Here is a 24,371-nt window from a genome sequence, read left to right as displayed (position 1 = left end):
TCTAGAGCTACAGGTATGTATGCAAAATTAATACTGGTTGCTCATTTCAACCCATTTGACTTCTGATTTCTTGCCGTCCTAACTAGTGGCAGGCAAACTCCTTCCTTGATTGTGGGACTTCACAATTTCCACTTTTACTTTTGCAGTCTGTGCTTCTGAGTCACTGCTGTGGATATTATCTGCCTTGTTTGTGCCATATATGCCACATATATGTATGTGCCTTGTTGTGTTATTATACTCTTAATGACATTAGACAATGAAGAAAGAATAGGAAGGGTTTACCTTATCTACTATATGCACCACAGCAGTAAGTTGCTCTTCTGTAGTTTCTGTAGCCACTTTGACATTCAGATTCTGAAGGATTCTGTGTAAAATAGTGTCATCAAGAGGCTGATGTAGTTGATCAATCAATCCCCAAACTGGCAAGGAATCCAAATCTGAGACAATGGTGATGTTAGAAATACCATACACATCATCTACCCTGGCACCGCCTGTGGGATTAGAAAGTAAAACCTGGAAACGTTTAGGAAATGGGTTTAAAGATCCTGTCTTTGGAGTCAGGGTCACATCCAGGAATGCATTTCTCTGTCCATGTTCAAAAGTTAGTAGACCTTCAGATCTGGCAAAATCTTGTCCTGCCACAGCTGGAGATATGAAGGTCCGTCCAATAGGTTCAGGTTTTTGCAGCTCCTTAAAACAAACCGAAAGAATTTTAGGTAACATTATGATAGATGAAATTGTTCAAAACCACCTGCTGTAGAACATGCTTTAGATGGGTAGAAAAATGTGTAAAAAAGTAGTTCTCTTTCAAAAAGCAGTTATGAGTGATGAAACAATTACATTCAAAATAATTATCTTCCTGAATTAGTAATACATCAAACCTAGGAATAGAATTATGTATATGGTCAACAGGGCCCCACTCTTTCTTTTCCAGAAGAAAAACCACAAAACTTTTCTGTGTGAATAAATACTACAGAAATGTTAGCACCTATGTGAATTCTAGAATGGTTGATACAAGACTTTGCAGAACAAAGTCCCTCTCTTTAAGGTAGAGAAGAATGTTACAAATACATAGAAAACTAAATAAAAGCAAATCAAAGTTTTGGAAATCTACATCCAAATTAGTATCAAGTCATGGTATTTTCAGTCCCACAATACATAAAGATGAATAATCCATTTAATACAAAGGCAAAGCAAATGCTGTAGAATACACACGTAAGGCAGATGAATTTATCTAGTAATGCTATGTGGCCTTATTTCCTTGTGAAGCAATACTGTTTTTACCTTCTGTGAGGTTTGCAGTTACTGTTTTGTTCTTCAAAATCTTGTTCTTTTTGTCACTTGCCATAACCTTGACATTATGTCTGGCAATATAATAAACTTTCCTTAAGCAGAATGTAACTTGCTGAGCTATTATTCAACTGCATTATTTTTCAAAGGTGTAATTTAATTTTAATATGTGCAGCTTGTATACTGACTCTTAAGTTCTGTTTCCTACTGAATAAAATGAGGATTTTTATTTGTGAAATGATAGACCCCCTTTGAAAATATTTAGCTTTTATTAGTAGAGCTTATTTATGAAATGAATCAGACGTTTTCCAAGTTCACTGGAGAACCTGGTAAGCCAATACAGCCTGTAACTGTTCAAAATTGCACTAGACATGATCAGGGGGAGATTCCTTTTGTTTATCCGTTCCCACTGAGAACTAGGAAATGGAAATAAGCAGTAATAAAAACACTAGTGACAGGAACAATCTCTAAGAAACCTTCTTCTGACCTTTAGGACTTCCAGCTCTTCAGGGAGATAGTCAGGGGATTCCCCTGGGAGACTGCTCTCAGGGAGTGGAACAAAGGGAGTGGAACAGCTGAGAGGGACTTGCCCTTGGTGAAGCTGTACTGGCTGTCTCCAGTCTTGTCCCTGCTCTCCATGTGCCTTAAGACAGCTCCTAGGAGGATCGGTTCCATGATCTTCCCAGAGAGGTGAGGCTGACTGGTTTTCCTTTCCACCCTTCACTTTTTAAAGATGGGTATAGTAACACTGTTTTCCAGTCACCAGGGATTTCACTTGATTGTCAAGACTTTTAAAATAACAAGGGAGACTGTCTTAGCAACAACATCAACCAATTAATTCCCTTGACTCTGGGATGCATCTCTTATGGGTCCCATAGAGCTGTGTACATTCAGTTTCCCCAGATGGTCATGACCTGATTTTCCCATACAGTGGGAGGGACTTTCTCCCCCATGCCCCATCTTGCTGTCCATCTGCTTCAGAGGTGTAGGAATAAAGGCTGCCAATGAAGACCGGCAAAAAAGTTGCTGAGTCCATCAGTCTTATGTTAATCCATTGCTATCAGTTTTCCAGCATTGCGTATCAGGGGGAAACACTTTCTTTTACCTTCACTTTCTGGTTAACATACCTCTAGAAGCCCTTCCTGTCATTTTTTGTTCCCCTTGCCAGGTTCACTTCCAGCTTCACCTTGGCCTTCTTTATGCATCCACACTCCATCTCTATTCTCCTCCCAGCTGACCTGTCCTTGCTTCAACTGCTTGTGCATTTGCTTCTTTCTCTTTAGTTTGACCAGCAGGTTCTGACTCAGCAATGCTGGTCTCCTGCCTTCATTGCCTGGTTTCTTGCTCCTGGGGATTGCTAGCTCCTGTGTTCTGTGGAAGACTTTCTTACAGTTCTGTCAGCTGTTCCACTCCCTTTGTTCCACTCCCTGAGAGCAGTCTCCCAGGGGAATCCCCTGACTATCTCCCTGAAGAGCTGGAAGTCCTAAAGGTCAGAAAAAAAGGTATAAAAATAAATTTAAAAATATTAAGTCTTACCTGCATACTGTAGCTAACCATTGTGGTTACTGATGTACTAGAATCTCTAAGAACTTGTAGACTGATTAAAGCTGTCTTCTTATAAGCCACAGCAAATCGAGATCCCACAGCAAAATACACTAAACCATGAGGAGCATCACTTTCCAGGACAGTTATAAAAGCAAATCTGGCACTGTTGTTCAAAGCAGCTCCTGTGCTTACAGCATACAGCTCAACAAAAACATAAGTTTCAAATTCTGGTACCTGTAAGTGAATGATGATGTTCATATCATTATAAGATCTACTAATACATTTCAGCTTTAAATAAATATTTATATATTACTTGTATGGACTTGTATGCACGTGGATCACTTTAATGACACTTTCCACAAGCATGCTTCCTGAAATGTGCAGTAATTACAATAAAATATATCCTAAAAACAATACTGCAACGGGCACTACTCTGTCAGGCATAATAATTAAAGCCCAGATTTTCACAGGGAACTTACTGCATTAAAGTAGCTGTTTAAATACTGCAGGCATTGTGGCTGTAAATTTGACATATATGACAGTAAATTCTCCAAGAGTGTAATCTTCCAGATTATGGATTTACACAGATGTATAATTTATGAAGAATTTGTTCTTTTATTTTCCTTTTACCTTACAAAAAGGCATGTACCTACCTACTCACTTTTGGAAAAACTGCACAGAATTAAGTATACAATTTTGAAAATACAATTAATTTGCATAGTAACTCTCCTGTATTCAAGTACAGAACTCAGTTAAAGTTCTGAAAAACATTTTATGTATAACCTTAGCATTTAAACATTAATAAGTTTATGCATGTTTTTACAAGAGTAAATTCAGTAGGTTTGCATGCTTAACTGAATTTGTTGAAAATCTCAGAGCTCAGGTAAATATTATTTGATAGACTTTTGTGGTGTTTCACATACAGAGAAATATGTCTGAAAATGCAAGCTGCAGAGCTTTGTTTCCTTATTGAACATTAGGTAGCAGTGTTAAGTTTACAATATGACATTTTGCCTCATCTTTTATTTTGTACCTACAACACAAATGTAACATTTAAAAACAGACATCCAATTACTATAATTCAAAAAAATCATTGGAAAGATTGTACCTATCCCATGCATTTGTCAAGTAGCAAACTTGGAAAAAAAAGAAAAAAATAAGTATTTCTTTACAAGAAAACAGCATTATGAAAAAATGGTAATCATTGAAGCCAATTTCTTTTTTTACTATTTTTAATTGAATTTGTGTGGCCAGGTTTAGGTAGTGGTGGAACTACAGGGGTGGCTTCTGTGAGAAGCTGCAGAAGTTTTCCCCATGTCTAGCAGAGCCAATGCCAGAGATCTCCAAGACGAGCCTGCCAATGGCCATGGCTGAGGCAATCACAAATGGTGGTAACACCCTTATGACAACATGTTTGAGAAGTAAAAACCTGTAATTATGCAGATGTAATTGCAGCTAGAGCAGAGTAGGTAACAATATGTAAGAGGAACAGCTCTGCAGACACCAGGGTCTGTGGAGAAGGAGGGAGAGAAGGCGCTCCAGGTGCCCAAACTGGGATTTTCCTGCAGTCCATTGTCCAGTCCACGGTGAAGCAGCTGTGCCCCTGCAGCCCATGGAGGTCCATGGGGATGCAGAGGTCCACCTGCAGCCCACTGAGGAGCTGGGTCTCACAAGTCTCTTAGACTTAGACAAATGCAATTTAGTGAATGATGGCTTCTAAACTGAATGAGGAGTAAATGAACAAGGTGTATGTGAACAGCAAGAGATTTTTAGACACTTGGAGATTCCTATGCAGTTTTATGAGTTTTCACAGATCACTGTGCTAGCTTTAGGAAAGTAAAATTACACACAAGTTAGACTGAAAGGTTTTTCTTTGTGCAATGACATATTACTTACAGAATGTTTTCTGTAAACGACCCTAAGAAATGCTTTGATAGATGAAAAACTTAGTGCTATAAGAGTATATGAGTATACGATGGAACACTTCATTGAAACAACTCCATTGTTTTTTCTGACATATAAAAATGTAAGGTCTATAATTTACTCTTCAAACTAAATAATTCTACCCTTCCCAAATTTTTACCTCTCACAGTGGAGTCAGTACCAGATTATAAATAAACATGTTCCAGAGAAGCCAAGCAGGTATCAAGTTACTATCGTCAAAACTAAGCCTCAGTTCCTCTGGATCAGAAGAGTTTTTTCATCTTGACAAATTGCAATTCAATGCTGTGCATAAATGAGCAATAATTACTTACATGATCAGGTTTTATTTCGATGGAGATGTTGCACATAGTTTGACCTGCCACACATGTCGTGGCCCCCAGGACAGATACAAATTCATTTTCCAAATTCACACCATCTTTCAGAAGGACAACCGCTGTTTTATTAAAGGTCACACGCCAGAAGATCATTACATCTTCAAAAGCCCTGTAAGCAAAAGAGAAGAGTACTGAAGGAGAGCACAGGAGATTCAGGAAACAAAAAACACAGATGTAACATACATTTTATGTTATTATTCAAAATTTATCATTATGGAATAAACTGATTTAAAATGAAAAAAAATAGCACTTTTAATTTAAATTTCCTCTTCTAATATGTACTTAGATTATTAAAAAAAAGTAACAGAAAAGGAAAATAAAGCAATTATGGGAACCCAGATTCTTCTTAATTTTTATTTCAGATAACACATGATTATCTGAATAAGAGACACAGGTGCTTGGAAAGCAGGGATGTGCCCAAGTACTTTCATTAATACCATAGTAATCACTGGTCTGGAAAACTAGGTAGAATTTGTGTTTCCTGTAAGTGTAAAGGGACTTACCATAATTAAGCATATTTTTTTAAAGTACACATAAATGTACACTATATATATATATATATATATGCTAATTAGAAAAAAAGTGAAGTCATAAGCATACTGACATAACTTCTTAATTGCTCCGTGCAGTAGTCATACCTACTTACATTACACAGAGAGATGAGAATTGGAGTTACACCTTTAGCAAATCCTTTACCTTTAGCAAAACTTTCACACTTGCTGGTTTACAGTATAAAATGGTAACCATTTTAGTGTTTTCCCGTTTCTGCTTGATACCCATAAAGTGACAGACCCAAATATATTCACAACTTAAATGCCCCGTTGCCAAAATCTGTGAAGCCATTAAAGGAATTGAAAGGGAAACGTTCATCTAAAACCCTGTGATAAAAACCTCTTCCACTAACAGTAGCTCCTGTGATTCATGAGAACATACTACAGAGTGTGGGTGGAGCACTGGAATCCGCTGTTGCCTGTACCTGTTTGGTTGCCGTGCAACAGTCAGCAGCACCTCTCTGTTTTCTGAGTCTTCATCAAGTATCAGGCCACTTTGTACTTCTGGAATGAATCCCAAAATGCCATTCTGGAGATCACTTCCTGTGTAAGAAATAGTCCATGAAAGTAATAAGCAAGAAAGTTAAGCTGAGAGTGAATTATACTTTTAATATGCACAACTGCTAAAAACCCAGTCAGGTATCAAAAGCATGCTGCAAAATATTGTTTAGGGACAACTCAATTCTTTCAACATTTCTATTCTTCATTTACACTCTAGAATTTCAAATTTAGAATTTAGCATTTCTAAATTTCATTTTAATCAGTAGAATAATGACAACTATTTTTGAAAGTAAATTCCTTACGAGAGTCCTGGAACCATTTTTGCATGTAAGCTTGTGTTTTCAGCAGCATTCAGCAAACTGACTGGCTTCTGTTGTCCTAACTGTTCTAAAGTCCCTGATCTCAAGAGATCAGGTGTTACAGCAGTCTCCAGAACTATCTCAAAAGCCTTGCTTATAATGCCCTTATGAGATAATAATTCCAGTTATGTTTATCATAAATCCTAAAACATTCTGTCTGAACAGAAATTGGCCTCAACATATAAAGTAGGTAATGTGGTAAAGATGGGCTTCCTGTGACAGAACTTAAGCTTTCTTATTCATCCTACCATGATGTTGTTGAACCCATTCATTTTCCCAGATAATTACATTAGCTTTTCTCTTGCACCTTTAATTCTATGGATGGAACTATTGAGCTGCCAAACACCACATTTTTCTCAGGGGGAATGCAAGTAACTTCAGAAAAACAGCAGCAGAAGATAAAAATTCCCAGCATTAATGAGGGGAAATTAACTGTCTAACTAACTGTCTTTACAGTGCTCAATCAATTCTTGCTTCTAAAGGATTTCTCCTTGAAGGTTGTGATGGCCTTACTCTTGAAGCAAAAGGCAACCTACTTCCACCCCAGTGCTTACTAAAAGTCAATATATATAATAAGATGTACAGAAACTGTGTGTTTGCTTATGTGCATGCACAAATATTTAACCTGTGGTATTTATCTATACACTTAAATGCAGGTACATGCTTCAGCTCTTCTCCTTAATGTGTTGTCTCATGTTTCAATTTTATGGACACTTCATAATTCAGGTATAACTCTAGACCACATTCATACACTTCTGCAGTGCTCAATACAAGCTCAGATTCCAACCTGTGCCTATATACATACTTCTGCAGTCAATGTGCATACCCAGGCAACTGGTTACTTCCATAGCAAACTCTAGAGACAATGCATGGGAAGCGAATGTGTTTCATATGATCTCTTTTTCTACATAATCTTGGTTGCTTCCTACATTCTTCCAGCAGCACAGTTTAATCCTAGTTCTCAATACCCACACTGACTTCTTCAGACTATCTAAATACATAAAGCTCCCAGTAATGCTGGACCTTACTTTCTTGTTTAGACCACTGAGTTAGCCTAAAATTCATTCCAATGCACACCTTCTTTCTAAAACTTAATCTATACTGCAGGTTAGATTGGTTTATAGTCCGTTGGTAAGCCCAACAGACATCTAAAAGTTAGAATTAAATTGGAGTTCTGACATGACTTTCTCACAGTAGCACAGTGACTGAAAGAAAAACTCTTCCTTGGTGACTAAGTATGCTAATTCCTGTCCTCCATCCCCAGAAGCAGAGCATGACTACACTGCAGGTATGAACTCCATAGTAGCAAAGAATGAAAACAGAAACTATTTTTTCTACTTTGTACAAACTTCATCCTTTATAAAAGTGAAAGACAACTTAAAAATACAAAGTATGTGAAATACATCTGACAGAATGCCACTGCAATAAGGTTAAAAGGGCCCTGTAAGTCTCTAGTCTAGTACCATTCTCAAAGCTGAAAATTGATGGCTCAGAGTTTCGGGGCTTGAAAAAATTCCACGGATGGAGAGAGACCATGCAACCTTGCCAGGCAACTTGTGCCACTGGTTGTCTGTACTCAGTAGAAAAAAATACCAGGCTAAATCTCATTGTAATGTATACTCACTATCTCCCATCAAGCACTGCTGCCTTCATGCATTATTTAAATACTAGGTCAATAAATTTTTATGTCTCTCCACTTTTAGGTAATCTTGTGTTCTCAGTAGGAGCTATGTCTTTCTGTATTCAAATGCTCCACGACATTTTCTTTTACAAAATCATGCTTCGTATAGTAAGTTAGGAAAAGGAAAAAAAAGAACAGCTAAAAAAAAAAAAAGTAAAATAAGCTTAAAGAATTCTGGGTCTTGAGAAAGCAAAATACCTGAAGTGGCAAAATACAAATCATCTGGTCCTAAGAAACAAACCAAGCAAGTAAAAAGCAGTGATCTTTTTGTGCCATAAACTGTCAAGAAGTGGCCAGTATTTACAGTTATACAAAATATTTTGGTCTGAATGCAGCACTACAGTACTGTGAGAAAGGATCATTTGTACAATACTGAGAACAAACAACAGAAGCCCAGCAGTTCTATAACAGGTTCCTCATGGACACTTCCATTTTCATACCATAAGTTAATTGGTGACCCTTCTCATTGGTGACCCTGTTCTTTGAATTTGGACGTCACAGATCTACTGACAAGAGAATCTCACATCCCAGGAGGAGAGGTTAGAACAAGGAAAATGGCAAAAAACCAAATGAACCTGCAATCCTACTCCATCTCCAATGCAAACACTTATGCTCAGCATTCTCCCTTCATAAAGGACAAGAACAGAGATAAGCAGCACCTGTGGATGTATTTTGAGTTACATTGCTAAGGGATGCCAAGTGGGCTTTGTGCATTAGATGCTTCCTCTGATTTGGAAAATGATTTGGGAATAGAACACACTGCTATTATGATATAGAATTCCAATTTTACATGAAAATTGCTACAAGAACATACAGTTATTTACTGTTACTTAATTCAAATATATTTACTCATCTCCTGGGGGAAATGATATTACCTGCAATAATTACTGTTGCAAAAGCAGCAAATCCATGTTCATCCTTTCCTTCCACAATCTGGGCTCCATATTCAGGATTTGAGAGAAAAACATAAAACGATTCTTGTCCTTCAGGCTCATCATCATCAAAAATTTTTATGGACAATTGGCATTCACTTTCTCCATCCAACAAAGTAAGAGTGATTGTCTGTTCTTCAAAATCTTCTCCTTCTATTGCCCATGTGAAGTTTGATTTTCCATAAACATTTCCAAAAGGATACAAATCTACTCCACTCTGTGCACTCACTCCCCCAAAGGTTTTAACAGTTATTTTAATATTACCAATAAATCCCTTGGTCCTTCTGATCTGAAGTACTGCTGTGTTGGAGGTATTGTTGTTTGTATCTTCTTCAACATAAATAAACTCTGGCCCCAAACTTAGTATTCCATGATGCATATCATTAGCCAGGATATTAACTGTTGCAACACTGAAAGCTGGATTCAAACGGGGACTCCAATCAAGGCTCACAGGTTGAACATCCAGAATTTCCACAGAAGTCAGGTTTACAAAAAAAAATTCTTGTATTTCAGACACAGTGTCATCAATTATTGATATTTCTATCACTGCATTTGTCTGAAAATGCAACAGCATAAGCTCTCCATTGTAGATGGGTATGAAGTCTTCTAGTGGTTTGGCACTTCCTGGAATGGTCTCATATGTCAGTTTAGTGAGATTACTTTGAAAACCAAATAATCTTTGGACACACAGTCTGACTACCTGAACATCTTCTTCAACTGAAACTGATCTTGAGTTAAGATCAAACTGGAATATCCCCATTGGCTCAATTTTAGCTATTGTAAATCCTGATCTGAAACAGAAATAATATCACACTGAGACAGGAAATACAAATAATGAAAACCAGAACACTCAAGCATAATAATTTTCAGTGAGCAATCAATGATGGCTGTAAGAAAGTGGATTAAAAAATGTGTAACAGTAGAGGGAAGAAATAGAAACCACACAAAGCAAGACATAAAGAGGTTCCCTAAAAAATACTTTTGTAATGTTTGAGCAGCCCTCCACAGGATTAATGCCTCCTAAGTCAGGACGGGATACTGAGTAAATAGTAAATAAAATATGGTCTTCTTGACAAAATGGAGAGGCAAAGGAAAGTAGGTCTTCCTACTGGGGACATAATACAGGAATATAATAGAGCCACTACAAGTAATACCAGTTTTAAATGCCAAACAAACCTCCTGTACCAAGGGAAAGCTGTGAAGTAGACAGATGCTAGCAGGTCTACATTTTTAGCCAGGAAGCTAGAGAAGGACAGAAAGTTATTTTAAAATATACGCTAAGGTTTTGAAATACTGGCTCTTTACAATATTACTCAATGTACTTTTATTCCAGATCTGAGTCTTGTTATTAAAATAAATTTAAGCTTTACTTCTAAATATGCATTTTTAAGGACACTGAAAATTGACAGTTTATTTCATTTTTCAGCTTCCTGGTTAAAACTGTTGATCTTGGTTCTTCAACCTGTCTTTCCTGACTCTCTCCATAATTCTCAAGACATATTCTAGGCACCTCAGATCCCAATGCCAGGAAAGAGACTGGAAGAAAAGCCTAAATTCCAGGCAGGACAGATCTGCAGTACTGACATTTGTTTCCATGTGAGACAAGACATAGAAATTTATAAAAAAAGGGAACTACAATTTTCTAGCTACCTATAATTTAACAGAGATTTGTATGAGGTATATGCCTCTATACATACCATAATTCTTACAGCATTAGTGCAACTCAAAATTGTAAGTAATACCCTTACCTCAGGCGAGCTCCACCAGGCACATTGCTGTGCACTTCTGTTAAAGTGATGGCAAATGTCTCGGGTTCATTTAGGCTTGGAGTAGCCTGAAATGAAATCACTTTACTTTTCTCCCCAGAGGAAAACATAACAGTACCTGAAAGGAGTATGATTCAGAGAGTCAAAATCACTAAACAGGAATTCTCTTTTTACCTGGAAATACACTGACATAGGGACTTTAGTCACAATTCCACTCCACTGAGGTGAAGAAATCTTCACCTCATAAGGGTCTTTCCTATAGAAAGCTGTCCTTCAGGGGCATATCATTGTGTCTATGAAGAAAAGTTGTTGGGTTTTTTTTCTCATAAAGTAAATATGTCCCTTACAGATAAAAATTGGATCACACAGTTTCATTCTAATGACTCTTCATTATTAAAGGAAACATGTAGAGGTACAAATAACTAAAAGGTGGTATCATCACTCATGCAGCAGTCATAGCTGCTGTCTTCGTAGATATATATAACTTGTTGCAGCAACTACTCACCAAATGGAGGAGTAATATTGCCTAGTTTAAGAGAGTCAGTGACTAGGTCTGGTGGGCATCCTGAAATCCAGCTAACTATTACAGAGCCATAAACTCCTCTTCTGGTTATGACAGCGTGGCCTGTCCCTGCTACAATATTTGTAAGTTGTAATATCACAGATTCAAAGCCAACCTGTTGAAACATAGTAGATTTTATCAGAAAATGGAATAAAATGGACAATAACATACATGAAAGCATAGTACCTTTTGTAAAACAGGCATCTTACAATAAAGATGCATGCATATAGATAAATATATATGCATGTATCTATGGACATATGAATATGTATATTTTCTTCACAGCTCTTTAATAATACTTGCAAATTTTAGATTGCTGGCAATTAGATCGCAGGGTAAAGGAACTAGTATGACACTGTTTTCAGTTTGTTTCAGCACTGAAAACAGTGAATCTGTCTCTTGTTTAGAATAGAAATAAATCAAGTCTGCCCTCAGTGCTCAACTACTCTCTCTATACACACACACGTATAATTAGGTCTAAAATAAGTTATTAATTGTGTGTCCAATGAAAATTAAGTTGTTTCCCCATGCCGCTGTTCACAAAATTATTGATGCATTGTGATCTACTTTTCTTTTTCTCTGAGCAGCAAATAGGAGTGAAAATATTTTGCATATTATAAAAGTAAAGATAAATGGATATATGGTAGTATATGTACATACACTGTATACAGTATATGTACATACAGTGTATACAGAAAGACTACTTGACTTAATTTTCATTGTAAATTTAAAACCAGAACAATGCTTCAAGATAAAAAAAAATTAAGTAAAAACTTAAATAATATTTAAGAGTTAAAACCTCATCGTGCCTTTGCCTGGCATAAAAATGGAATGGTAGCACATACACGATATCAAAGTAGGCAAATTATCTTTTCTCTCTCTTATACAAAATAGACAAATCTATCACTCAATTATTACCACATTTACTGACACCTGCATTAACATCCAGCATCTTCCATCTCTTTTTGCATGTAATACTCAATACATGCTATTATCTGCTTTGGGAGTTGCTGTATTTAGAGAAACATCATCCAGATGTACTTATTTTCCTTTAAGTTTTAGTCTTTTAAGTCCTGTTTCATGTAAATATTTACACTACTTACATTTTATAGATGAAGAGGTGTTTCCCAACTGTATTAAAACATTTCTATAAGAATTAGTATCAGAGGAAAGAACAACATACAGCACAAGTAATAATATAAAAAAAATGTCTTCTGTCATATTGATTACAATGAAATCATCACTGAGTTCTTATAACAGGTATCTTCTGTAGTGAAGTGTACCTTTCTTCTATGGTAGGAACATAACCCCACAACCAGGCTACTGACCTGTGAATTGGCAGCTTCCTCAGGAATAAGCAGCACAGCAGACTTTGCTGTTCTTAATATTTTAGGCACATCCTTGGCACTTCCCCTAACCAGGCTTACATTAGTTAGTTCCAGAGTAAAATTCAAGCCAAATAAAATAAATGCCTTTGAGAGAAAGAATTTAATTAAAAAGGTAGAAATTTAACTCCACTAAAAACATGCTATCTAACAGTGAAAATAATTAACAAAATATCCTGCAGATTTTGTTTGCTTACATACAAAGCAGTATTTTCAAGACAAGTGTTTTCTTGATTACATTTCTCAAAGAATTACAGTTAAGCCATCTATATTGTGAAATTAATATGCCAGCAGTTTGCTGGAATGTGAGTTTGTAAAGCAACTACTGTCATTTTAAAAAGGTCTATCTGACACATTGGCCTTAGCTTGATTTTAATCCTTAAGATTAAAAACATTTAAGAAAGTTGTAAGAGCAGGTAAGAGTGAATGTAAGACTGTGATAATAAAGACAAACAACAAGGAAACACATAAGACTGCAGGTACACTTATCTTCTTCTTCATTGGTCACAAATGACAGATCACTATTTACAATCCAAACAAAACTTAAGAAAATATTTGGATACATATAATAATAAGATATTGAACTGATAGTAACACAAAACAACAATGTAAGGAAACATTAAATATTTGAACACATGCATAACATTATTTTGCAATTACTACCAGAAAATGTGATTTTCAATCCAGTTCTACTTGATAAAGAGGAAATTCATAACAGAAAAACTCTCTTTTCTGCTTCTTCACAGTTGATGCTATTGAGAGTTTTGTATCTCATTTGTATTGTGATGAAACAAATGTCAACAACAGATAGCACAAAACCTAAAAGAGAAATACACACCTGATTGTTTATTGGCACTCTTTTTACTCCAAAGCTGGCACCATCCTTTATTGTGAGGAATCCCACCTCATTCCCAGGTTCAATTAGTGCTTCATCATGAAGGGATATGACATGGTACTCGACCATCACTTCTCCAAATGCCCCAGCATGCCGAGTTACATTAATCTGAACATATCGATCCAGGGCTTTTTCTACCAATACTGACTGCTGATCAGAGTACAGGGCAAACACTCCATATGGATCATCATTTTCAAACACTGTGATCTTTGAAATTCCTTTCTCATGATCTAAATCTGCTCCACCTTCCACTGAAATCAGCTGTACCTCATAATTTTCATCCAGTTCTGGAACATCATCAGGTAACAGGTAGATAATTATCTCAGCTGTACTCTGCTGGTCAGCAATGACAACAGATCCCTCTGTCTCAAGAAAGTCACCTGTGATGTCAGATTCACTGCATATTTCCCAGTAAACCTGAAATTAGTATAGAAAATGGAAAACACAAAAGAAAGAAAAATTACCTCCAAAATCAGAAAGTTGCATATTCAGGATTCAGCATAGACAGGATGTGGAATAGACTGCTTTTAAATGGGTAAAATAAAAATTGTTTTGGGTATGCATAGGAATATATGCATACCACACAGACTATCTTTCAAGTGTGTTATCTCATTAACAGTGCTATGAATATAAATATTTCCTTTGTCTAGTTTCAGAAGACTTATGTAAAGCCATGTGCAATTTATGAACACGTCTCAAAAATTACTTCTATTTTCACACTAAAACACCCTTGCTGTTTTTTCTGTTTCCAATATTCTTCACATGAGAAAGGAACAAAGAACTCTCATTAAGCACAGATGTTTCCATTAATTGAACAATTTATTTTAAATTAAACAAGTTCCTGTTAAAACGCTGACTTCTAAACAACTTTAGGTAAAAAACAATCTGCATGATGGTTCAGAAAAATCTGATTCTGTCTAGAAAAGTAAAGTGTGATGATAACAAAGACAACTCCCTATGAAAGTACTGACTCTTCTGTGCTCCCATCAAAAGCAAATGGGGAGAGAAAGAAAGTGAGAGTGGAGAGTACAGCAGTATTGTTTTTCTTTTATTTCCCCTGACCAGGGAAGACTGAATTTTACTCTCCAAACCACAGCTACTAGGGCTAAGCCCTTCCTAAACTCAGCCTAAAAGGCAATATTAAAAAAAATTAATTTGAGAAACAAGCAATCGAAAAGCACAGAATGAGATATGTTTCCAAACATTGACACTGAGGATGATTTCAGCATTATATTCTTTATTAGGAAAAGAGTGAGAGTACCGTTATGTTCCCCAGAATGCCTTGAATTCTTCTGACAAACAGTGTAATATTTTGTGGCCCTTCTTCTCTTGAGGGCTCTGAATAGTTACTCTCAGTTAATGATTCAGGAGCAAACTGCACAATTCCATTGGGATCACCAAACTTCTCTATCTGTAAAAAGGTAAACAAACATTCAAAAAACTAGAAATGTAGTGTGAGTTGTATACATGTTCAAACCACTGGGATTTTCACAACTATATGCTACAGGGGCACATATTTGTTGGTTCTAAAAACAGCAGAGAAAGTTTTGAACGTTCCATTTTCCAGTTTTCAGTTCCCCTGTCAAAGAAGGAAAAGAACAGTTTTATTTCAAATGCTGCAACTGAATATTTTGATTCTGAAACAGGAAATGCTCAGGCACCTTGAGCTACTACAAAGAAACACTTCTAACACTACAAGTTTGCAAAGTCAGCTCTATGGGAAAGAGAGCTCATCCACATCTATCCATTAAATCATTAGTAAACCATTAGCTGCAACAAGAATTTGGAGTAACCTGGCTTCCTGAAGGGAATTGTGTAAATAAGAGCTAATTCCATCAACACCTTACAGACCAGATGATAAAATAAAAGTACAATTTCTAGAAGAGATATTTTTGAGGGCTCCTTACAGCAGTGTTATAAATATTCCCTTAGTTGCAGTATCCCTAGAGCACTGATTAGTCTTTGATAACTCTCAAAAATATCTGCATTTCTCTTCCCTTCCTCTGCAGAAGATATCAAGAATGATAATGTCCTACTTGCAACTGCTGAGGGGTAGGAGCATAGTGCTGTGTGGGCGTGTCCAGGTCTCTATTATCTACCACACACACACATGATCATTAGTGCTGACCAAGTAGACCAGCCTGGAGAGCTTGTCCATTGTGGGAGATCAGACAGCTACAGAAGCTGAGCGGGGTAGTGGTGCAGACCTTTTGGCCCTGGTAAAGTGAAAACCATGATAGAGATAAACTCAAGGCAAGAACAGAAGTGAAGATGTCATGTCTGGTCAATCTGATCCTCTGATGATGACCAATCTGAAGGTAAGATGTAACAAGGACTTTGCTGGCAAAAGCAATAACAATGACATTATTAGTGTAAGAAGGATTATTGAGAAGATTGTGTTTCTAAAGGGACCTGGGACAAAGGGGTCTGAGTGGAAAATGTTGTATGAACATAGTAAACTGCTGTAATAAACAGGCTTTGCTTTGCTGGCACAGCAGAGTTGGTGTCTGTCAATCCGCACAGTCCATCATTGCTTTTTGCTGTCTCAGCATTTGGTGAGGAGTTTGTGTGTGGATGATTTCTCCATCATTTTTCGTTTACACAGGGGGAAAAGACATTTTGTCTTTGTGTCGGTGGAGCTTTGGTGGTGAGCACGTTTTTGTGTGCATATCACCCTCTCTATTGTATATCTTCGTCATTAATATTGTTGCTGTTACTCTTTGTTTCTCACCTCATTGGTGTTTTCAAATAAATTTTTCTTAACTTGACTGAAAAGGTCTGCATTTTTGTCTTCATTTCACGAGAGGGGGTAGGGGAAGGGAAGTAGTTGAGTGGTGTTTAATTTCCAGTTGGGTTTAAGCCACAACAGATGACAAATATGGTGATATATAGAAATCAGGGTTCAATCCCTGCTCTCTCCAAAGAGAACTATAGAAATCTGGAAATAAGAGAGCCAGTTCAGCACTTTCATACTAATTTTTACTGATAGATTCTCTGCCCTTTTTCTTTCAGAACTGAACATAATATACCAGAACATTACAAAGGTCAAAAAGCTAAATGACTAAGTAACCACTGTGATTAATTTTTAAAAGCTTTGCAGGATAAATACTAGTGACAACAAAAATCTCTGAAGAAAGAGAAGCAATAGTAACTTACTATTAATGTAATGCTGTTTGCCTTAGAATCTATTTCTGTTTCACCTTTTATAAGGCTCAGTCGAATAATGAAGGTTTCCTGAACTTCAACTTCTTCATGAGGATAGATTTGTAGATTAATTGTTCTCAAACCCCCTTCTCCTTCTTCAAAATAGAATGATCCATTCACAGGGGCACCAATGTCGCTATTCAGAGGAGACAAAATCTCTTCTGCATTGGGTCCCAAAATGTCCCAGTTAATCTGTGGAAGAGATCAGTTTCAGATTTAGAAGGGTGATATATTATAACAGCATCTCAAGGGGAGAAGAAACAGAGTACCAAAAGTACCTAGCTATGTTTAAATCTTTGCTATTGTTATGACAGAATAGTCATAATTAATTCTGTGGGGCTAAATACAAAAACCTTTGAAAAAGTAAACATAGCAATTTAAAACCAGGAATTTTAAAGTGTTAGTCACAATGCCAGTTTATTAAATTCTGGAGGTTAGTAATAGAAAAGAAACTAAGATTTCTTTAGCATATAGCAAGAATCACACAGACCAGTGTCTATTTCTCTTCTTTTCATGACTTGTTTTGCAAAACTTCCCACATGACTACTCGTGATCAAAACAATTTCCTTTGTAGTGTGATGTCAAGTCAAAAAATGACAAATAGTTTCTATCATAAAAGTTTTTAATACTTCAGATTATGAAGAAAATTGTGAAACCTTAATATTTCTTAAACCTGATTAGAAGCTATAGATTTTCCAGCAAATCCCAAAAATTAGATTGCTTTTAAGGAGGTCATATTCAGGACTTTACAATTATTATTTTAGTAACTTAACTGTTTTCCACTTTTCTCCAATGACTTCTAAAAAAGTCAAAGACTGAGGCAATTTTTATATGTGGAGGAGATAATGGTTTTTAATGCAAATTATCCAATTATTTGACAAGACGGTGAAAGGCCCACCATGTTTTGTATTTATACCTTCACTTTTTATGAGTTGCCCGTACAGGGTAAAAAAATACCCTAGAAAACTCATAGTAAGCAGTTTCCTTAATTAAATTAAACAAGTAGTAGTACATGAAGTTAACTATAATTTTGGTGAGATTAGGAGCTAGTTCAAAACAGTGTACACAATACTATAATAAAAGAAGGCAAGCAGGAGAAAGATTATTTTAAAAGGGTAACATTTTCTGTTATACTGCAGTTATATGCTACTCATGTTTAATAAAAAGCTATAATTATCCTATTAGAAATCAGTCACTAAGAAAGCTCTCAAAGCAAAATGCAGGAGCTTTTTGACATAGTCACTGGAAAATATTCAGTCTTCGACAGGCAAGACCCACCTGCGCCTCCACCAAACGCCCAGTCCTTTCCACCACCAGGGACACTGTTGTGGTTGCATCAGGGTTAGGAAGAATAATTTGGCTTTGGTTGAGAAATCGGACCAAGCCCTGGGGAGAGTCACTTTTTGCAATGGTGATCTGGCTTATCAGGTGGAGCCCCAGGACTGCTCCATCAGTGGCTCCTGTCAGCTGGATTTCAAATTGTTCTGCAAATTCACTGCACAGAAAAAGAAAAAGACATTCTGAGATATCTTAGAGAAAAGAAAAAGTATTAAAACTGTACTTAGTCATTAAATCATGCATCCAACTGGATCTGTTTAAAGGAATAAAGAAATCATCTCCTTAGGTGTAATGTAGAAAAATATTTCAAGTATCACCATTCTGAGATTCTATCATTATTCTACTTTCTACTAGTGTTAAGTTAAACAAAAATATGGCAAAATATTTTATTCTCCATAGCAGTACTGTTGACACCTACATTTCTTATAATGTAATTAAAAAACATATTTGATTGCATACTATTTAACAGGAACTATGACTCTCTAATATAACAGCTTCCCCACCCCCCCCACCCCACTCCCCCCCACTTTAGGTGATTTCCTCCCTTAGGTGATTTTTTAGCTCTACAGAAATTTGTTATTCAATTCCAGCTCTTTACATGCATATGTGTAGATTTTTTAGCGCATGCTAAAAAAGACATTATCAGAACTAAATTGGTGAATAAATATTTGAAAAATTAATTACCTTTCTTCATCGTTTATAATAGAGATATAAATAAAAGACTGGTTCTGTCCATGGTAAAAAATTACAGTACTATTATGAACGATATAGTCAATGCCATCAGGCAGCGCAGAAATACTTCGAGAAAGAAAATCAGCTGTGACAGTGCCATAAGTTCCATGCTTTCTCAAAACAGGAATCATGATTAATCCAGCATCCTCTTCCACTATAAAAATAATAGAGAAAAAAGTTACATTATTTCAAAATTCATGCCATAGCCTTATCTTCTAAACTACAGTGAGAACTTAAAGTAAACTTACCTTGTAGAAGAACATACTGTGGATCAAATTCTATGACACCTTCAACATTGTCATTTTTTGCAATAGTGACCCATACTGTGGAGATATTTCCTATTATTGGAGGTTGATCCACCTGTAGGCCATTCTCTCTTATAGTAAAATCAAATCCACTTGCAAGAACATTTAAAAAAAAAAAAATACATTTTAAACTCCTTGTGAAAGTATAAAAAAGTGTGCGCGACCATTTGTCAATTACTGCAAATAACTTTATATTCTGATAGTTACTACAAACGACTTTTTTGTCACATTTCTTCATATTATTGTGTTTGTAAGAGTAGTGGTTTTTTCCTAGAAATGTATACCTTTCATTTGTTCTCATTTCATATTTTTATTGAAATTTCTTGCAACTTAACAATTTGTATCCAATGTATGGATCTTAACCTTTAACAAATCCTAATCAGCAGCATCTTCATACTAATGTTAAAATAATTGGGTTTACCATCAATCCATTTTCTGTTACAATTACAATTATATCTGTGTTATAAAATTTTACAGTAAAGCAGATGAAATGTCTAGCAGTGACTTTATTCAGGTAGATCAGAATCCAAATACAGTTTGCTTTTCTAGTTTGTTTTTCTGCTTGTAACAAATCAACTGGGAATTTTAACTTTACCTTCCCTGGAGTTCCACTTCAGTAATCTTCAATGAAAAGTTTTCAGGGCCTTCAGGAAAGTCATCATCATGAATTTCAATCAAAATAATTTTACTTTCTTCCTCTGGTTCAAACACAATTTCCCTTACTGTGGGAGAAAAATCCATTCCTTCCTCTGCAGTCCCATTTATTATCTGAAAGCAAAGTCGCACTCTGCCATAGGACCCCCTGGAACGCACAACTGTGATGTTAACCTGAGGGAAAGATAATATTTTCTTTTTAAAATGGCCTTGTTTCTGTAACAGTTGCCTTTAGAAGACATTCTAAAGGCACCTTTTCAATGGTTCTGTCAGGTAACATCAGTACGATTTATCAAGTAAGAGTACATGTAATTTAGCAGACAGCCTCAGTCATTTTAGAGACTGATTGATTCTCTTTCTAAAGTTGAACATGATTCTAGCAACAATGTTGATATCTATCAGTAATTTTGCATAAGAAAGAATTTTAATCCAATACCCATTTTTCCTCCTCTGTGGTTTGCAATAGTTCATGGGAAAATGTAAACTCTCCATATGGATAATCACTGGCAGCCATGGTAATATTTGCTGTGCTGCTAGATTCATTTATGAGACCTCCATCACTGATTTGGGTTAGCTGAAACTGGTAGTAACGTTTCTCTTCAGGACAGTTGTCATCTACAGCCTACAGAAAAGAACCAACAACAGCTAAAAGGATTTAAACAACTTCCATGGAAAGAGATATAACTAATTTCTAGCCAAGATCCTAAGAAAATAAAAGAAAGTACTCAAAATAGCTACTGGTGTCAGATCTCTCATATACCTGTATTAGAACAACTGCTGCAGACTGCCTATCTCGCATGGTCAAGGTCCCCGATACCTCAATAAATTCTGTCTGATGAGAAGGTGTTATATTCCAATATAATATGATCTCCCCAAAAATCCCTGGGCCACGTACCAGGCTGCAGGTAAGGACACAAAGACAAATATTATTTTTACCTTTAATATTTAATATCCAGTACAGAGATAGTATATCATACTGTTGTGCATGGAAGAAATGTTATCAGCACTATGAAAGCTTGAGTTTTAATGTACTTAATCACTATTAAGAACATGAGAATTCCCTTTTCAGGCATTTTCAGAACGTCTCTTTTATTCTTCTCTCTGTTGGCAGGAATTCCAAGTTGTATTTTTACCAAGAGGTCTATCAAGTTTCTTTCCATGTGTAGCCCAAAGATGTGATCTGAAAACTGATTTGTCTTGGTTCTATTCTGCTTTTCCAGAGATAGATATGCAAAACAGAAGGGAAATTGGATGACAGGATAATGTCAGGGCCAATTTGATTTGTAAGGCAGATGCAGGATATCGGAATACTTCTTTGAGATTTTCTGAGATGTGTTCTGTTAACGTAGGTTTGGATTTTCAGTTGGGAAGGGAGTCCACAACCTGCAGAAGTTGTTCCCTATGGGGGACCTGGCAGAACCATTTAGCTGTTTTGAAGTTTTATTGTTTTGAAGATTAACGCCCAATTAAACCACTTAAAAGAGCTGGATACCCTTTGTGAAAACACATTTAAAAACAGACAAGTGCCTCAGGGGCTCTCTTATTTCCAGCCTTTGAACTAGTAACTGGGCACTGGCTGGGCCGGCCCTGGCATTGGTTCTTTCCCTTTTCCCTCTGTGGAATTTTCCCCATTGTCATGCTAAGATACCTGTTGACTGGGCCCTGGTGGCAAGGGGGAGGGGAGAGAAAGGAGGGAAACCCTTCGAGATTTAAACATCCATTGAAGGAAGTGTAAGGCTGGGTCTTGGGCCATTTCCCCCGTGGAGTTCGGACGAGAAGGACGATCGGTGCCTCAGCTCCATCCCTGCCATCCCAGCACCAGGAGCCATCCTCACTGCTGTCAGACCCTGCCCTGCTGCCTTCTCACTGTAACCTGCCACCATCCAGCACTCTGGTGAGCACTGGGACCCACACCGTGAGCGGAGGGCTCTCTCCATCTCTCTCTCTCCCCCTGGGACAGCTCTGCCATCACCCCCAGCCCTCCTGCAGCTCTGCGGGACCTGCCCGCCCCCAGCACCGGGAACTGCAGCTCAGGGAAAAGGTGCCTGCAGCCAGAAAGGGACTGGGACTGAGTTACTGTTCTGTTTGTGGGTAATTTCATAGCTGTTGGGTTTTTTTTGTTGTTGTTGTTGTTTTTTTTTGTCTTGATAGATACATTAGTAAAGAACTGTTATTCCTATCCCCTTTGCCTGAGAGCTCCCTTAATTCCAAAATTGTAATAATTTGTAGGGAGGAGGGATCACACTTTTCATTTCAAAGGGAGGCTTTTGCCTTAGCAAATACCTGTCTTTCAAACTAGGACAGCAGCCCACAGGCCCAGATTGGCCCAGGTCGTGTCTCGGCTGAGATTCCTGCCACTGCCAGGCCGTGCCACTGGGAGCATCCCAACACCATGAGCAAACGTGAAGCCGGGACGACTGCCCGGAGCAGAGCCTGGAGCGGCCCTGAACCCAGGAGGAGAGAGGGCCTAAGCAGCCACCTGGCCAATGCCATCTCAGTCTGGGAGTAATAGATTTTGTTTGCTTAGCTGCTTTTAGCCAGCTATGCTGCGGACTGAAGGACAAAAGCAGCAGCAGCAGGTTTTTTTCCTATTTTTTTCTGGCACCCCATATGAAGGGAAAACACAGGGTAGCACCAGCAACCAGCGCGGCTTGCACAGTGCCAGGGGGGACCACGTGGTCAGCAGCAAGAGACACAGGATTTCCTTTCAGTGCTGCAGAACTCCATAAAAACTGTTTCAATTGTTAAAGCTTGAGAACAAATGAACCTAGGAACACCAATTCTTCCTGAATCAGGAAAAGGAAAGGGTGAAGACGTGGAGAAAACAACACACAAAACACTGAGATCAGTAAAGAAGGAATCAAAGTCTAGATGGGAGGAGATTGAGAATGCCTTAGTCTTGAGCTGAAGTTATTTTGTAAGGCAATGGAGAAAACATATTGATATATCAGACTTCATTTTTCCCTGTAATTCATGAAGCGCATGGGGAGATGTAGCATTCTAACTACAGCTGTGAGCAGAAGCATCAATGTTGAAATAAGGAGATGTTACAGTAGCTGTGATCCAATGAACAGAGAGAAATGAGACAGATGAGAAACACTGCCACAGGAATAGAAGAGGAAAAGCCTCTGTTTCCCAGGTATGGACGAAGAGAACTTTTGTTTCATGCTAGAACAGCTCATCCTTAAAATAGCACCCCTATAAGTTGACATGGCCCATTAAAGCGGCTGTATGAACGCTGCAAGGCAGGGGAGGGACTTTCACACTGCAAACAGATTTTCCATTTCTTGCAGCTGATTTCTGTGACATTAAAGCCATAAGAGAACTGTATATTGTGGAGAAGTCTCTGTGGCATGACAAGACTCCCTTCTGTAAGTGAACCGAAGAATGATTATTTTAGAAGTTGCAAACTGACTGAAAGTCCCAGGTTTTGTCTCTTCATGTTGCCATTGGGAAAGAAAAGAGAGTGTGGGTGGAGGAGAAGTATTATGAAGGTTTATTCTGATTTTTCTTATTATTTTTCTTTTAATTCTGTTAATAAAGTTTTCTTTATACCCTTTAAAATTTTGAGCCTGTTTTGTCCTGTTCTCAAGCCATATTTCACAGCAGGAAATGAGTAAATAATTCTAGTGGGTACACTGCTGTTTTGCCAGCACTAAACCCAGTACATCTGTCTGCTACTTGTCTAAAACCCGACTAATCACATAATGCTTGGTGAAATAAGTCACAGTAAAGATTTGTCTGCACATTCTGCACATAACACAATCTTAAACTACTTCTTGCGCAGAGAATCATTTTGTCTTTCAGCCTTCTTGGGCCAGTACCAGAAGCTGTTCTGCCGCTTTATATTTGCTGGAAGTGTCATAATCTCTTTTTTCCTATGCTCTTAGAAGATTCTTCTAAAAATCTAAAACACTTCTTTCTGTTTTCAGTTGACTGAATAAAACAATTTCCACCAAAAAACCCCATACCCATATTGTTTATGCTAGATCATAGCAATTTGCTGAAATACTATTCAGGCACAAATCCTGACTCAAGTTCTCAAAAGCACAAAACACCTTCAAATGTAACATTTCATTACTCCTTTCCTTTGATAATTTCCTCTTTCCTTTGGTGCATCAACACTGTAAATAACTTGAAGACAGAGAGGAATATTTGGACCTCCCCATTAATACTGAAAAGATATATGCATGGCATATTCTGCCCTTCATTAAAACCAATCACCTAGGTTTTAAAATTGTTTTGTTTATAGAAATTACTATAAAATGTAGTACTCAATAAATTCTGGCCAAATGCGGAGTCTCATAGCTTTTGAATCTGGGGTCTTGTTCATTCTTCAAAAAAATAAGAGAT

General features: G+C 37.2%; 1 protein-coding gene across 1 annotated transcript in view; it reads right to left on the bottom strand.

The window, feature by feature from the left end:
* Positions 1-24,371, bottom strand: part of ADGRV1 (adhesion G protein-coupled receptor V1) — a 252,208-nt gene that overhangs the window by 146,777 nt on the left and 81,060 nt on the right. Inside the window, exons 63-79 of the mRNA XM_062513025.1 lie at positions 20,779-20,917; positions 20,455-20,640; positions 19,960-20,192; positions 19,308-19,456; positions 19,012-19,213; positions 18,268-18,484; positions 16,942-17,181; positions 15,047-15,196; positions 13,729-14,202; positions 12,834-12,977; positions 11,449-11,620; positions 10,926-11,061; positions 9,121-9,968; positions 6,130-6,247; positions 5,091-5,262; positions 2,827-3,069; positions 283-690 (exon numbers count right to left, since the gene is read on the bottom strand). Coding sequence (XP_062369009.1) covers positions 283-690; positions 2,827-3,069; positions 5,091-5,262; positions 6,130-6,247; positions 9,121-9,968; positions 10,926-11,061; positions 11,449-11,620; positions 12,834-12,977; positions 13,729-14,202; positions 15,047-15,196; positions 16,942-17,181; positions 18,268-18,484; positions 19,012-19,213; positions 19,308-19,456; positions 19,960-20,192; positions 20,455-20,640; positions 20,779-20,917 — 4,231 coding nt within the window. The remainder of the gene's footprint in view (positions 1-282; positions 691-2,826; positions 3,070-5,090; positions 5,263-6,129; positions 6,248-9,120; positions 9,969-10,925; positions 11,062-11,448; positions 11,621-12,833; positions 12,978-13,728; positions 14,203-15,046; positions 15,197-16,941; positions 17,182-18,267; positions 18,485-19,011; positions 19,214-19,307; positions 19,457-19,959; positions 20,193-20,454; positions 20,641-20,778; positions 20,918-24,371) is intronic.

This window comes from Cinclus cinclus, chromosome Z, assembly GCF_963662255.1.
Source record: "Cinclus cinclus chromosome Z, bCinCin1.1, whole genome shotgun sequence".
Classification (NCBI taxonomy): domain Eukaryota; kingdom Metazoa; phylum Chordata; class Aves; order Passeriformes; family Cinclidae; genus Cinclus; species Cinclus cinclus.
This window is presented reverse-complemented; position numbering and strand designations above follow the sequence as displayed.